The 15,380-nt window shown below is 48.5% G+C and overlaps 7 protein-coding genes across 7 annotated transcripts; 5 read left to right on the top strand and 2 right to left on the bottom strand.

Annotated features, from left to right (window-relative positions):
- Positions 1 to 2,512: 2,512 nt before the first annotated feature.
- On the top strand, positions 2,513 to 4,174 carry FSUBG_10417 (polyketide synthase; the record flags this gene model as incomplete). The annotated part of the gene is made up of 2 exons (XM_036674994.1): positions 2,513 to 3,464; positions 3,519 to 4,174. The coding sequence occupies 2 exons, from the start codon at positions 2,513 to 2,515 to the stop codon at positions 4,172 to 4,174; spliced, it is 1,608 nt and encodes a 535-aa protein (XP_036534114.1).
- A 1,036-nt stretch (positions 4,175 to 5,210) lies between these two features.
- Positions 5,211 to 6,416, top strand: FSUBG_10416 (uncharacterized protein; the record flags this gene model as incomplete). The annotated part of the gene is made up of 1 exon (XM_036674993.1): positions 5,211 to 6,416. The coding sequence occupies one exon, from the start codon at positions 5,211 to 5,213 to the stop codon at positions 6,414 to 6,416; it is 1,206 nt and encodes a 401-aa protein (XP_036534113.1).
- Positions 6,417 to 7,483: 1,067 nt separating this feature from the next.
- On the top strand, positions 7,484 to 8,658 carry FSUBG_10415 (uncharacterized protein; the record flags this gene model as incomplete). The annotated part of the gene is made up of 2 exons (XM_036674992.1): positions 7,484 to 8,335; positions 8,641 to 8,658. The coding sequence occupies 2 exons, from the start codon at positions 7,484 to 7,486 to the stop codon at positions 8,656 to 8,658; spliced, it is 870 nt and encodes a 289-aa protein (XP_036534112.1).
- A 464-nt stretch (positions 8,659 to 9,122) lies between these two features.
- Positions 9,123 to 10,025, top strand: FSUBG_10414 (uncharacterized protein; the record flags this gene model as incomplete). Its single annotated transcript, XM_036674991.1, has 1 exon — positions 9,123 to 10,025. The coding sequence occupies one exon, from the start codon at positions 9,123 to 9,125 to the stop codon at positions 10,023 to 10,025; it is 903 nt and encodes a 300-aa protein (XP_036534111.1).
- Positions 10,026 to 10,355: 330 nt separating this feature from the next.
- On the top strand, positions 10,356 to 11,150 carry FSUBG_10413 (2-deoxy-D-gluconate 3-dehydrogenase; the record flags this gene model as incomplete). The annotated part of the gene is made up of 1 exon (XM_036674990.1): positions 10,356 to 11,150. One exon carries the CDS (start codon positions 10,356 to 10,358, stop codon positions 11,148 to 11,150), a length of 795 nt encoding a protein of 264 aa, XP_036534110.1.
- Positions 11,151 to 11,276: 126 nt separating this feature from the next.
- FSUBG_10412 (uncharacterized protein) lies at positions 11,277 to 12,851 on the bottom strand (the record flags this gene model as incomplete). Its single annotated transcript, XM_036674989.1, has 4 exons — positions 11,277 to 11,301; positions 11,461 to 12,396; positions 12,445 to 12,563; positions 12,609 to 12,851. 4 exons carry the CDS (start codon positions 12,849 to 12,851, stop codon positions 11,277 to 11,279), a joined length of 1,323 nt encoding a protein of 440 aa, XP_036534109.1.
- A 1,305-nt stretch (positions 12,852 to 14,156) lies between these two features.
- Positions 14,157 to 15,294, bottom strand: FSUBG_10411 (RNA exonuclease 3; the record flags this gene model as incomplete). Its single annotated transcript, XM_036674988.1, has 3 exons — positions 14,157 to 14,819; positions 14,874 to 15,070; positions 15,120 to 15,294. The coding sequence occupies 3 exons, from the start codon at positions 15,292 to 15,294 to the stop codon at positions 14,157 to 14,159; spliced, it is 1,035 nt and encodes a 344-aa protein (XP_036534108.1).
- Positions 15,295 to 15,380: the final 86 nt, after the last annotated feature.

The following is a 15,380-nucleotide window of genomic DNA, read 5'->3' as shown; positions in this document are numbered from 1 at the left end:
CAGCCAATACTCCTCAAGTCCTCATTACCATGTAAGCAGATACAAGAGCAGCGGATCGACAGGCATGTAGAGACTACCTATAACATTTTTGTCTTTAGAGTGCGATTTCCTAACTACAAGTATACGCCTTGGTCAGAAGTTAACGAACCCAATTAAGAGGAACAGGATATCCTCTTCACAGTAAGTTCATGAACTTATGCAACCATACGGGGGCTTGATCACTACGTTAGCCTACGACGTGAGAATTATTAGCCTTCCTATTCCTATTAACTGGGTTCGTGCACTTATGACCAAGGTGTACACTTACAGTTAGGAAATCCCAGGTAAGTCGAGAGTGTATATAGCCCAACTGACTTCAGGCTTCAGTGTCAGTTCTTGACGGATGTCAAAAGCGATATTGCCTGAGCCAGCGAAACCCCAAGTGCTACGAGTACTGTGAATTGCCTAATCGCGACGATAAATGTTTGATCGGAAAGTGAAGAGAGTCTACAGAGGAGGTGATTTCAGACTACTGTCTAATAGCCTTAGATAAGTCCACCGCTGAAATTAGTGTCCAGATCGATGAGTCACCCGCATCGGGAGCATTGACTATGTCAGCCTTCGAGACCTCGAACACTGCAGTCAATGGTAAGAGCATGTCTGAAGGTGCTGAAGCAGGATATGCCTCTTCTGCAGAAGCCGATTGGAGCCTTGGTGGAATGGGTCTCCCAGACCCAAGTTTTGCCTATCAGAGACAGAAGGATTTGTTGGTTTTATCTACGGTGAGCGACGCATGTGATAAAGCTAGTCGATTTATAGGTATATATAATAGCATAACCGCTTTTAGTGCTGCAAAAAATCTGAAGAATCATGCCAGGTACCCTCTATACCAAATTACTTTCGTCCACGATGCATCGTCGTTCTTCAAGGCTACTAGTATGACTCGTAGTGTACGCCAAAAAGGAATTGGACGCATAATAGAAAACGAATCATATACCATTGGGACACAGCTACCCACTTGCTTAGCTGAAGGCTGATGGTATATCCTCCATGGAGAAATCGAAGATCGGGCTGTTTGGGGCTAACCGGGCCATGAGTAATCTTCCAGCATTTGGCAGGATAAAGGTGTATCCATTTCATTCTTGATGGCATAGAGCTACATGAAGAACTCGCAAGTAAACACTGTATATGCCACCCGTAACGAAGCCGTTCTCTCCAGTTGATATGGATGAAATGCACATGAGGGTTTATCAGCACACGTCCCGTAGCCCAGGTGCCTCCAATTCTTCTCCATCAGTTGAGGAATCGACCTTGGGCTCAACCCAATTACCTCGTTCACGTAGAACCATTGGTGGAGGGTGGAGGCGACTCACGGATTGCCGTATCTACTCAAAAGTTTCAGAGATTCGTTGCGCCAGCGCGACTCCGTTACCAGGAACTATACATACGTGTTTGCTGAGCTGAAGGAGACCAGGGGAATCTCCAAAGTCTTTGTATCACGACAGAAGTAGACTCCTGAAAGGCGAACCTTGCCGCTCGAATCGAGGTGTTGCAATTGGTGACTTAATGCCGCATCTGCTCCCCTAACGTACAGCCGCCTCACTCCTGCTTGCGGCACAGAAGGAAATGGACCAATTACAGAACTTACCTGTAAGAAACCTCCCAGACTTTACAGCGTGTGGCGAGACACAGTGCAACACTGAATAGTAATGCCGTGATAAACCCCTCAGTCACTATGTCATCACCGACCAAATCCGGATCATCCGGAACCAACACCGGCGGTCCGAGATATCTCCCTCAGCTTGTGAAATCCCCTCTTTACGTCAGAACAGGTTATACTGCGTGTCAGAAGACGAATGCGACGGCTCCGATCTCGAGTGGTATTGCGGATGCGATTTGTGGAGTTTCCCGCAATCACATGCATTAGTTCAATGATCATCTGCTCTTTATAGAGCCTCAATGTGACCCCGACGGGAACAGTGGAGTTTATTCAGCAGGATTACGAACAGTATTGGCTCATTGAAAGTTGAATGGCTTCTGTCGCGACGGGATCAACGGCTCCCTCCCTCCTCCACACGCCTCATCCGTTGCACCCGAATCTCGTCATTTAACCCCCAAAACCAACATCTCACTCATCGGTTCACAAACGCGGGGTCTTCCCCAACTTCCCGATTCAATCTCATCACTCCACGTTGATCAGGAGACAAAATGTCACAGAAACATGTCATGGCACCATTTACCCCAAACGCGGGCACGTATCGGAAGCTCGGCCGTTTATTTCCCCGTGGGGTTAAAGGGTCTCACATGCTTTGCGGCTCCGAGAAATATTGGGGTATGCCCCGGAGATACGAATGTCATCGCCCCCCGCCCCCTCTCCATTCCGGAAGTGGTGAGATTTTGGGGTTTTTGGAGGGATATAAGGCCTTGCTTGGCGCCAACACTTTCTGTCTCCTACTTCATAGCTTTGTACAGAGTGAGCCAACAAACTTGTTCACTTATCCTTTCTGATCAACACAACAGTCACATTCCAGTCATGTCTATAGTACAGCCCATCATCCGAGACCAACTCGTTATCCACGACGACGACTGGGACTCAGTGTACCACGTCGAATGGGAACCTGATGCCAACTTCTTCACCGGCTCTGAACTTCGACCCAGAACACCACTGTGTAAAGCAACAGCCGATCACCAGATCACTCTAGCCCGCGCCGCAGCTCTGATAATTCGCGCATCTCTCAACAACATCCCTCTGGATATCCCGGATTTTGATGCCTCTAAACTTACAGGCTTCCGAAAACAATTGTATCAATGGATGCAAGCCTACAACTCGTCTCAGGCGAGTAAGCTTGTGCTGGGCGATGTGACGATGACGGTTATGATTGAGATCTTATCGTCGCTTACGCGTATGGGCGTTGAGGGCGAGATTTTGGCCAAGATTGGACCGAATTTGGGAGCTATTCTGCAGGGGACTATTGATCCAATCCCACTGCTTTTGGAAGGCAACAGGTTCAATCAGATGCAAGACGGCATGGAGTTATTGCAGAAGATGAGAAGCCATCTCAAACAGTATCTCTCATCATATGCGACAAAGAAACCGGTTCTCAACGTCCTTGAGGTCGGCGCCAGTACGAGCAACAACAAAGAGACCATCTTTAAAGCCCTTCGGGAGCAGAAGAATATCTCTTACACTCTTACCGATTCGTCGCTATCAGTACTAGAGCAAACTAAGTCGGGCATCACCAAAGACTTCCTAAAGCTTAAGAGTTTTGACATTAACCGCGATGCTATTGAGCAAGGCTTCAGCCCCAATACCTACGACCTAATCCTCGTCAACAACATTCTCCATACAGCCAACTCTCTTACAGAAACACTAACAAATTTGCGCAAACTCCTCGTCCCTGGTGGTGTCTTGGCCATGGTCGGACTCTCGGACATATCTCCAGCGTACAGCCTCATCTTGGGTATGAACGAGAATATGTGGTCAGGTACGTGTCTTACTACTCACATGGGCAATCGGGAGTTATTGACGGGTGATTTAGATGAACGTTGTGAACAATTGCCATATCCTTCGAACGATGAATGGAACAAGCTACTACAGGGTACCCAGTTCAGCGGTCTTGAACCAGCGACGAACATGTTCGATTACATCGGTCAATCTTGCTACTGTGTTATCTCTACAGCAGTTGCATCAACCCAGCGCCTGATGGTAAATATTCTACCGGGCTCTCAGGGTAGTATGCTTGGCTTTGCGGACCAACTGGCTTCCACACTCGCAGAGAACGGTACAGCCTCTACCATCACACCGACTCGTCTAGACGACATCTCCTCACGCTTCGTTTACATCGTTCTCGATGATGGATCCAGCTCTCTGAGTGAATATGAAAGCCTCCACAAAGCCAATAACGTTCTTTGGATCAACATGCCCACTGGGTTCGCAACACAACGTGACATGAACATCATCAGCCGTTTCGCGCGCGACGCTCAGAAGGATAATGAAAGCCTCAAGCTCGTGAAACTCGACGTCAAGCAGGAGTATCCAGAGTGTGCAGACCTTCTCAGAGTTATCATGCGGATCATCCAAGTTTCGTTCCAAGAGGATCGTGGTTCGAGGATGGAGTTGGAGTATGAGTATCGCAATGGAAGAGTTCTTGTGCCACGCATGAAAGGGTCAGGAATTACGCAGAAGATTGCCTGATGGGCACAGACGTATCTCGACGGTTTGGCCATAACTTCGGTCCTTTGGGTTTCTTGCTCGGCGTACTGGTTCGGTTGCTCGTTGGTGTCTCCTTGGTAATATTGACAGGCGTGATCCTTCTGTTCACTCGCTTCGAACTAGCTTATCCTCGTGTATGTACAACGCATCTATTCCGTCTTTGACGCAAGTTCAGTCCGTGTTCGATATAGTGGGAGCAAGAGCCAAAGGCGAATGATCAGCGCCAGCTCTAGACACATGCGACTCCAACCAGTAGCTCGACCACTGGTAGTTAGAGTGGCTAACACTGTTCGCCGTATCTAGAACGCCGCCCTCGTAGAAACGCGTAGAGCTATGATACGCGCAATGCCAGCTGCCAACCTTCTGCCAGTGCCACAGAACCATGCATGCCAGGGCGTTCTATCATAGCCATGAGCGTTTGTTCTGCCAGTGTCAATCAAACATTGGCAATGCCCTTTGCTTCGTATCCTGACCTTCCATCTCTCTTGCTCTTACCACAATATTCTCCTTCCGTAACACTCTTCCCATCTCAACACCCTTTTCTCATAACAACATCCCGTACCCGAGACACTACTCACAACTTTGTTCGATATTGTGAGACATTGTACTTCTTTCATCAAACAAGCATAACCTTGTCATCGCTGGCTGTCAAAACAGCTTTCATCCTTCTTGACTTACGATTCCTAGTCACTCCCATCAAGGTTGGCATTCTATTCTTCCGTTATATCTCACCTTTTCCGAGCCCTTGACCAACCTTTCAGCATAGCAGCGAAATCGACTCTTCACGCGTCTTTCATATTTGATCCCTCTGCATCTGCAGCGAACATCTCTTAGAACTATCACACTTCCTGTGGCTATTCAGACCGTCAGAGAACCCTTCCATCTCTCTATACACCCTCTTTCAATAATCCGAACTATAACAACACCGAAAGCCATCAACCCATACGCCGCGCAACTCATATCTGTGCCATATCAGCCCTCAAATCCCAAACCTGCGTATTTCATACACTACCCCAAAATGCACTATCGCGACATAATTGCTGAACCTTCAGCTCCTCCTCCTGGAACATCCGAGTTGGATATCTACTTCGCTCGCAGATATGGCCTCAAGCCTGGTACCGACTGGACACGCCTATCGGAAGACTTGGCAAAGATACGCCGCAAGTGTTCCTACGTTCGGAGGAAATGGTATTTCCCGATGCTGGAGAATCTTGGACCCGTCCCTGAGGGTTTGACCAACCCTCTTGGCACACCAAGCGCAGATCTGAATCTCTTCGAGAAGCTGCCAAGCGATGTCATGAACAGCATCCTTCGTCTTCTTGATGTCGAATCTTTCCTCAGATTTCGGAACGTAAATGCCAAAGCGCACAGCTTGACAGAGACGGTTCTGGATTGCAAAGAGGTCATGGCTCATGGCAGTGCCGCAGTTGTCAGCCTTGTTCGTACCGGGCTGAGTCCCTACGTCACCATACGCGGCATCCACAGTGTTCTCACCTCTCCCAAGTGTGGGTTCTGCTCTCGCTACGGATCGTTGCTCTTCCTCCCCACATGCACACGAACGTGCCATAAGTGCCTGCAGACATCGCCTCGTATGGCTGTCATTGGAACAGAGGAAATTCTTCCGTACTATGGACGATTCTCCATCTACGGAACTGACGACAATCGCCCACGCCTCATTGAGAAGATCGATCGTTCCTCCATGCGATCACTCAAAGTCCGGAACCATATACATCCTGGCAGAATGTTGAAGAATACCAGAGCCGTCTTGGTGGACGATGTCTTCAGCCATCCAACTCTGGGCATCGACACCTCTGACCCTGTCAAGGAGCTTTTCTACGGCGAAATGCTGCACTACCGAACAGCAGCTACCATCCACTTTCCCTTCTTCAACACCTCTACACGTGAAATCGAACAAGGATGCAGCTGTAGAGGCTGCCATGAAGCTTTTGAGAACCGACACGTCCAGGCAAACGGATCGCTTGGTGACGGGAGAATCAACGCTGACGCTGAAAAGCGTGACCGATGCTATTCGCATAAAGACTTCCAGGAGCACTACGAGACTTGTGAGCATGCAAAGCAGATCTGGAAGAATCGCTTTGCTAACCTCGGTCGCGAGTCTTGGTTTGCTGCGAATGGGGGCATGCATTGGGGGATTAGCGAGCGAGTAGAATATTGTCGCCGATTTGTAGACGACATGCCAATTTTGAACAACGAGGCCTTCTAGGTGTTGACCGCTGTAATTTTTCAAATTGGACTATACATCTGCATCCTCGTTGGTCATGCTATGTGGCATAATCGCGGCTAGTTCTGGAGGTGTCTGACCAGACTGGAGGAGATTTATTATGACTTTGGTGGGTTTGTATATGCTAGTTTGACTTTTGGATGAGATCGTATGCGGCTCTGACGAAATGGAAATGAGATTGGGTCTATGTCTATGGGAGAGCGGAAAAGCTGGTAAATAGCAAATATGTATAAGTTTTGTAATTTAGTTGTCTTCGATGAAATTGTGATACATCTGGTCGTTGAAGATAGAGACGACAAAGACGTGCTCTTCCGCGTGCATCAGTTGACAAAAGGTGCCGACGCTACGTACATTCACTTCCAGCCATACTGTATTGATAGAAGTATACTGATTATGTATCCGAAAGCCACCAAACCTTCGATAAGCACGATGTCTAGTGTTGGGCACGACGGTCACGTGGACGTCGGCCAACGCAAAGCCGACCCTCAGGTCCCACTTGATAGATGAATCAACTTAACCTTCACATACACACTTGACATCTAGGATCCTTGATACATATGCGATAAAGGTCTGTCTTTCTTGGGTAGCTGTAGGACTGAGAACGAGTGCCGCGTAAGCTACCCAAAGTGAGTTCGGCGTGAGTTCAGTATCCTAACCTTGTGACTGGTGAATCCGTAAGGGCAACTCTGATTTCGATTCATGCCTAGACGTCGTAACTCTGATTTCTCGTTCAACTTTATCTTAGATCCTATCGAGGATCAAGAAGCATCGCATTGACAAACCATAACTTTCCTTGCGATGCACATGACGCAAACTTGCCCAAATGACACTGGTAATAAGGTGTACCTCTTATCGTACTCCGCGTCCACTGTCAAAATGCCCTTTTCTAACCCTACCAAAGCCTACGAATCACAAAAGCGGGGATTTAGAAATTCAATACTTGCGGTAAATAAGTAAAGTCTTCGCCTCTTGTTTTATGTTCCTCTCAATCACTCTCGTCTCTCGAACATTCTTCCCTCCTTTAATTTCCATCTCAACACATCAACAAAATGGCCTCCAACTCAACCAATAACTCAGTGCTATGTCTCTCTAGCACGACACAAAACATAACAATCAGCAAGAAAGAACTTCTTGAAACTTGCTTCTACAAACGGACCAAGTACTATTTTCCCCATCACGACCCCAAAGCCGAAGAGTTCTCCCCGCCTGTCTACAGGTTATTCTCCCGCTGCTCCAAGACTCAAGTCCCAAACTTGGGTATTCTCGCACGCCTCCCTCAAGGTATCCTCGAAGGTATCGTCTCGCAGCTAGACATCGACTCGTTCCGCCGCTTTCGACAAGTCAGTCGTAGGGCACGCTACCTCTCCACTGCAATCACCACGTACCGTCGAGTTCTGCGCCATGCCCCAGACGCCCTCAATGCATTGAGACGGACAGATCTTAGTGGTTATGTTTCGTACTCCGATGTCTACAGCGCACTCACGACAACTAAGTGTGCGTTCTGCGGACTGTTCGGGGATTTCTTGTTCCTTCCTACTGCCAAACGCTGCTGTTTCAAGTGTCTCTGTACATCACCAGAGACAGCTCTCGTCAACGAAGCACACATCAGTAAAAGGAAGCAATGGGAGTGTTTATACGCCAACCACACTAATACCCTCACAACCGCCTTAGAGTCAACTGATATACGTACCTTTAAGACTCACAACTGGGATGACCCTAAGAAAATGTCCAAGACCCGTGGCGTTCTAGCAAAGGACTTACTATCCGTCTACATCAAAGTAGACAGCAACATGGACGAACCTGGACAAGCCCTCTTAAACCCCGGCTGGCTACATTACCGCCTCGCAGCAAGCATAATCTTTCCCTGCCTCAATCCTCGCACGGGACAGCTCAAGACGGGCGTGAGTTGTATAGCCTGCCACCTAAACGTATGGAAACAAGACGACGTAACGCTTATTTCCATATCGAGCGCAAACATCTTGTCCAATGCGTTTTTCCACGCTCGCGATCGATCATACTCTGAGGACGAAGCTGCTTTGCATTTTTCTCAGTGTTCAGATTCGCAGAGGCTTTGGCGGAGTGGAAGGAAGAGGGAGCAGTGTAGTTTTGTCCAGCAAGGGGGGGTATATTATTATCAGACGAATAAGTGGCGGCGAGATGAGGAGAATTTGACGATTTAGTGAGGATGTTTACGTATTTGATCAAGGCTGGTATGCTCCCCTAGCGAAGTCCTAATAATGAGCATACAAGAAATGTAACGTCTTACCTGACCTTGATGATATCTTAAACATCAATCTATGCGTCATCTGTTCCAAGATCTCCTCAAAATCCTCACCTTCAAAAGATAGCAATCCATTCGAGGTCAGCACAGCCTCATTAGGTAGCTTCACAACTGGATCCCCTCGCTCTCGCTTACCCTGAGGCTGACGCACTAGTCCCGTTCCGTTAAGCCATTCGAGATAATCCAGCCGCGCGATTGTCGGAGTCTCCTATTGGTTCAGTATCTGGGTTAATCCAGATCTTAGGGCTGAGCACGATGCCGTTATACCCGATGACGAAGTGGCATTTATTAAGCCGTTTTTACTAGCTATTTAAGATCTTATGGCCGCTGATTTATTTATCGTATTCAATTCCTCTCATCCCACTCTCTACTAAAAGCCAGCTTTTGATCTACAACTTCTTCTCATCATGTCGTCCTCCAAAGAAGCAGAGCATCTCGCCAACTCCTCCCAACCCTCAGATCCCTCACCAGCCTACCAAGCCGAAGCAGGCCCCTCATCTGCAAACGAGCCATCATCTGATAAGATCCCAACCGCCGAAAACCCCTTCAACTTCCCCTCCGCATCTCCTCTACCCTCTTACTCCGAGGCTTCATCCGCCCAAGAACCCCCCATCGCCATCCCCCAAGAGAACACCACCCAAACATCTCCCTTCCTAAAAGCTTACGCACCCGCTCTTCTCGGCCATGGGATTACAAAAGAAGCATGGGGTTCGTTCCTCGATACCATCTCCGCCTTCATGACAGCCAAGGTTGGAGAGCGCGCTATTAATCACGCTGGAGACGTTGCAAAGAACATTGGCCAGCAACCTGTGAATTACGTCAAAAATGTGCAGAATCATGCTAAGAGCGTTGGCAAAAACATCGCTGCCAACACCAAGCGCGGAAATATCCTCGGTGCAGCAGCTGGAGTCGTCGGAGGCGCTATATCAATCCCTCTAGGCGCTGTCTTCGGTGCTGTAGGAACAGTCGTTGGTCTTCCAGGACGAACAATCGCAGCTGCTACGCGAAAGCCAAAAACACCCGCTGAACGCGCGGTCGCATATGTCGTTGTCGCGAATCACGATTGGCTGAACAAGCGAGGCCTGCACGCGAGCTTGCTCAATACCGAGCAACTCTCAGAAGTCGTTGGCGTTTCTGTGAAAGCGCTATTGGAAGCTTCAGCAGAAGGCGATAAGAGAGCTGGGCCTTTGGGACCTTTGAGTGCGCTGAGTGATCATATTGCTCATCTGGAGGTCAATGGGCCTGGGGTTGTTGATATTGGGGCCGAGACCTGGTGGTTGGTTCTGGTGAGGATAGAAGCTACTGCTTGAGTGATGTTGCCTGGAGTAAAAATGAGCATTTTTTATTATTTTTCTCGATCATTTTATGGAGGCATTTGATGTTTTTGTTGTGATCATGTTGTTTTATCGTGAAATGCCGCTTTAGTCAATAACGTTGAGTCACGATTCATCTACCCCGCATACGTGCAATTATCAGTACATCTCGTGCACCAATTCCCGTCAGCCGATTTCGCTCACAAGACTCATATCCCAGCCAAACAAACACGCGACTATCTTTACCGCCCATATAACCACTCTCCTTACAAACCCTCATTCTTTACTACCTCAAACTATCACCATACTTAGCGTTATCTCACAGCCATGGCTCCAAGCCCCCAAGCCATCTCAGGCTATCTATCCAGCCTCTTCAGCCTCGCCGGCAAAGTCGCCGTCGTAACTGGCGGTTCATCAGGCATAGGCCGCGAAATGGCTATTGCTCTTGGTCGCGCAGGTTGTCGAATTGTTCTTGTTGCGCGGAGACCGAAACCGCTTCAAGATACTATTGATCATCTTGCGGATCTTCACGTCACAGCTGAAGCGATCGTCGCTGACCTTTCAGACCAAGCTTCTGTGCGCGATGCGATTCATGCGATTAAAACGAATGCTGGGACACCGGATATTCTTGTCAATGCGGCGGGGGTTAATTATAGACCTCATATGAATGATCTATCGCAGGGAGCGTGGGATGAGACTATCGCTGTGAATCTCACGGCACCTTTCACTCTCGGTCAAGCATTCGGACCCAAGATGGCTGAGAAAGGCTGGGGAAGAATCATCAACATCATCAGTCAACAATCCTTCCGAGCTTTTGGAAATAGCGGTGCCTACGGAGCTTCCAAAGCAGGCCTTCTGGGTCTGACACGTTCACAGGCTGAGGCATGGTCAAAGCATGGCGTTTTATGTAACGCTATTGCGCCAGGGCTTGTTGATACACCTTTGGCCAGAGCTACGTTTCTTGATCCGGGCAAGGCTGACGCTCATGCTGCGCGGACGATGATTGGGAGGAATGGGCTGCCGAAGGACTTTGCGGGTGTTGCTGTTTGGCTGGCAAGTGATGCTAGTGCTGCTGTTACGGGGCAGACTATCTTTGTTGATGGAGGATATTCATCTACTTAAGGGTCTACTTGAGGGTTGGGCTGGATGTATGATACCACGGACAAGAGAGTACTGACAAGATTGTACAACCTGCGATAGATATAGAGGCTTTCACTACATATTGTACGCAACTCATATATACATTCTCTACGCCTCACCCACCAAAGCATGCCTATGACCTCTAATCTGCCTCTTATGCAACGCTCTAATCGTAAAAGCAATCCCAATCAACCCCACCGCCATCCCAACCATAGTAGGATACCCCCTCGGATAACTCGGCGCCTCAACCTGCTGCCATATAATCAACGGCAACCACGCCTGAAACACATACGCCATCTGATTCATCGCCCCTGTAACCAGCGCCCTCTCCTCATTATCATCGCTACAAATCTCATGCGCCCACGCAAACGTAAGGCCACTGATCCCGCCGCCAAAACCGCAGAGCATGAAGCATACCCACGTAAACGGCGTAGGAACTTTCCAGACCGTCAATCCGACGTAGGCTATTATCTTGACTAAGCCGGAGAATACGATGGCGGGCCAGCGCGCGCCGCGGAAGAGACTGTCTGATGTCCAGGCGTAGATGAGCGTTGTTATGACGCTGATTACTTCGACGATGGTGGGGTAGAGGTTTACGTCGCGGATGGAGTAGCCTTCTGATTTGAGCCAGAGGGGGAATGCGGGCTGAGAGTTTCCGCCGTTGCCGTTGTTGAAGAGGATGTAGAGAAGGACCAGGGTGTAAATATGCCAGCTTGTGAAGATCTTCTTGAACTTGGCCTTCGTGTAAGGTGATCTTTGGGCTCGACCTTCAAGTTCCATACGCTTCTTTGCGAGGGCGATGTCCTCTGGTGTGAAGTACCAGGCCCTCGTGATCTCGGGCAGATCTGGTAGGAAGAAGAAACCTGATATGGCGATGGGGAGGGACACTACCGTGTTGGTGATGAACAACCACTGCCAGCCGTGATACCCATGTACGCCATCGAGGTTGTGCGAACCAGCCATGAGATAGCCTGATACCATCGATCCGACATTTCCCATGGCGTGGAACAAGCACGATCGTTTGGCGAGTTCGTCTTTGCGATACCATGACCCGACGATGTATTGCATTCCAGGGTAAAAGGTACTTTCTGCAAGACCGATGAAGAAGCGAAGGACGTAGAGTTGAGTGGCGTTTGTGCATTTTGTAAGGAGGATGGTGAGGACGGACCAAGTTACTTCGCAGGCGGGGATCCAGATACTGGGTCGGATGCGCGTCAGTAGCATGTTACTGAGCAGTCAGTATACTATTGATAGTGATAAGGGGGGAGAAAGTTACCTTGGGATCTCGCCGATGACATATCCGACAGTCCAACATGTTTGCATATAGTTCAGCTCATTGCCGAACAGATTCATGTCCTCTTTCATGCCCGACACAAAGGCATTGTTGATGTTCACCTGCCTGGTCAGTCGACGTTCTCTCTGGCAATCGGGTAGACTCACCTGATCCAAATACTTAATGAAATATCCCAAAGACGCCAACGTCATAAGAGCGGCATCAAGCTTGAAGAGAAACTTTCGTTCCTCAGGTGATTTGTCAAAGGTGTCCCATATATACGACTTCCAACTCCTCTTGGGTGTTTCTTGTAAGATAGCTACAACTGGCGCATCTGAGTCCGAACCTTGAGTAAGCTCTGCGGTGCCTTGGACCTTCTCGGTCGAGACATCTTTGCTATTGTGTGCCATGGCGACTGTGTAATCGGGATTGGGGTAGGGTTGAGGTTGGTGGCTGGTCGGGGACAAAACTTTCTTTTAAGCTTATTTTCATAGATGGCACTACGACCTTGAACCCCGACCGGCCTATCTCCCGGGCGACTTCGTGATCTACTGCTTTGAGTAATCTCGTCGCGATGTAACCGATGTAGCATCCTGCGTGGCGAGCAAGATGCATGAACAGGATGCTGCATCCCATCCAATGACAGGCTGAACAAAGGACTGCTCATTCTGCACATCAATTGCGTCAATCTATTATACCCCATATCTGGCGATGGTATTTCCGAAATTAATTAGATCTGCGCTGATAAGGCCGAGAGCAGGAGTCATGCATCCGCGATTGTAACGTCGGGGTAGCTTGGTGGTTCGCTAGTCGCGCTGACGTGACCGAGACCTGGTATGCGGTGATCATGCAGTACGAAATCTGAAATGCGGGCAACAGAACAAGATCCGAGATAAAACATAACCCTGTTCTATAAGAAGGTCCTCTTAAAAATTTGATACTTTACTTGAAATGTCATTGCGTTATTCTTCATCTCGCCATGGGTAGATTCGGCAGGGACGTAACTATGAATATTTAGCTCAACTAGCTAGTCGATTACCAAATTACTGCTGTTTTCAAAAATATCAGAATAAGCACTAATACTTTATCAGTAAACTGCTCAGAAATATCCAACTTGTGGCAACGTGATTCATCCGTGGCCCCGTGGATTGGTACAGGTTAGGCAGCTTTGTGTTAACTCAAATCATACTGTCAGATAGCCTTGATCAACGTGAACAGTGCCTTTGAAGAGCAGTGAGTTCTTATCACAAGGTACAAAAGACATACATGGGTACTTTAAGTTATGATTGAAGCTTTCGCGACGAAGCAAGCTATGCCATCCCGCCTCAGATGAGTATCGATATATTCACTCGAGTTACTAACGTTGGATTTCTCATGATCGACAACAAACAGGACAAATTGAGGTACAATGACCTAATACATACAAAGAAGGCCGCTCATTATAATTTCATCAGGCTCTCTAGCTCTTTGAGGCTCTTGCTACAAGTTAACAGGACTCTGATCGCTTTTGTAAGTCCACTCAGGCCGGAGAAGTATATACAACATGCCTTCGCTGCATATGGCATTTGACGCCCAGGCCCTACCCGGCTCCATGCACCGAATTCCACAATCGGGAAAGTACTTTTCAAGAACCTTCCAGCAGCCGCAGCAGATCATAACCAGACACAACATTCAAAAACCTTAGCCGCTGTCTCAAAGCGACAGCTCTACCCCACTCAAACCTCTGTAAGTCCTCCAGTCAACTTCAAAACATTCCAGTGGAGAAGGTCTCGCGTCGCAATCGCATCCTCAAGGCTGTCATGACCTCTCCCTTGCTGAATGGCTCTCCCCAACCGCTCCTCAGCCAGCTTTTTCAACGAAAGCCCAGCCGCTGTCTCACGATTGTTTCCCTCAACAATAAGCGTGTCGATGAGTCGAGGATGGATCCAGCGCAAAGAAGTGAGATCTGACTTGACACCATGTCCGATGACGATTGTTTCTGGACCTACGAACTTCCAGATCAAAGCACGGGCCTTCTTCCAGCCAAAGACGCACTTTCGTTTGTTACGAGCTTCGTTCATCATCTTCCATGTTACGCCTGACCACTTGGTGTTCAAATGTAGCATCGGGACATCAGGCCAGACAATCTTGTCGATCAGAACGTTGCTGGAGAAGTAGTCGATAAGAGTCAGGCGGATCAGCTCAGTGTCACCAGATGCGGCCGTTCCCATCTCGCAGTCGATAACGACAGCTTTGCGCGTATCCTTTGTCGTGATGGAGGGTGTTACGGAGTACTGCCAGCGACTGGAGATTTCTTTGAGGGTACGCTTCTCAGGTTTGTGTTCGTCCTCTTTCTTGCAAGGAGGTCCCATCACATGCTGGTCACAGCATGTCCATTTCTATCCCAAGTGTGAGCAAAATATGTTTCATATTGGAAAGGTTAGAGACGTTACCTTGTTGACGACCTTCCCATCGTGGAATTTGCAACGCTTTTCCGGTGCGCGTGTTTCCTCCAGCTTCAGTTGTTCCATTCCCAGTGAAACAATCTCATCCACCATCTTACTCTGCAAGGAACCTGGAGTAGTCGAGAGAGCGGGATCTTTCTTGGGAAGGACTTTCTGTCGACTTCTTCGTTCTTTCTTGACAAGCACTAGACATGTTAGATCTTGGTTTCCGGGATAGGGCAAAAGGATTCTTACAAATGTTGCATCTCGCACAGCGTCTCTTTTTCTCGAGATCGGCGTCGGACAGACGAGCTGTCACAAAGCTCTTTGCTGCCAAACATTCAGGTGAATGAACGAGGCCGGAAAGAGCGTCGAGATACGACGGTTGGTCCAGCATTAACGCGCTCAAAGGCGCGATGGTGCTTTCCATGATGAGGTAGACGGTATCAAAGAGACTTCAGCTCTAGCATATAGCTAAAGGATAAAATGAATGGAGTAATAGAGGGCAGATGAGAG

The sequence above is a fragment of the Fusarium subglutinans genome (assembly GCF_013396075.1).
Source record: "Fusarium subglutinans strain NRRL 66333 chromosome Unknown NRRL66333_c0000181, whole genome shotgun sequence".
In the NCBI taxonomy this organism is placed as follows: Eukaryota; Fungi; Ascomycota; class Sordariomycetes; order Hypocreales; family Nectriaceae; genus Fusarium; species Fusarium subglutinans.
Note: the sequence above shows the minus strand (reverse complement) of the source record. Positions and strands in the feature narration are given on the sequence as shown.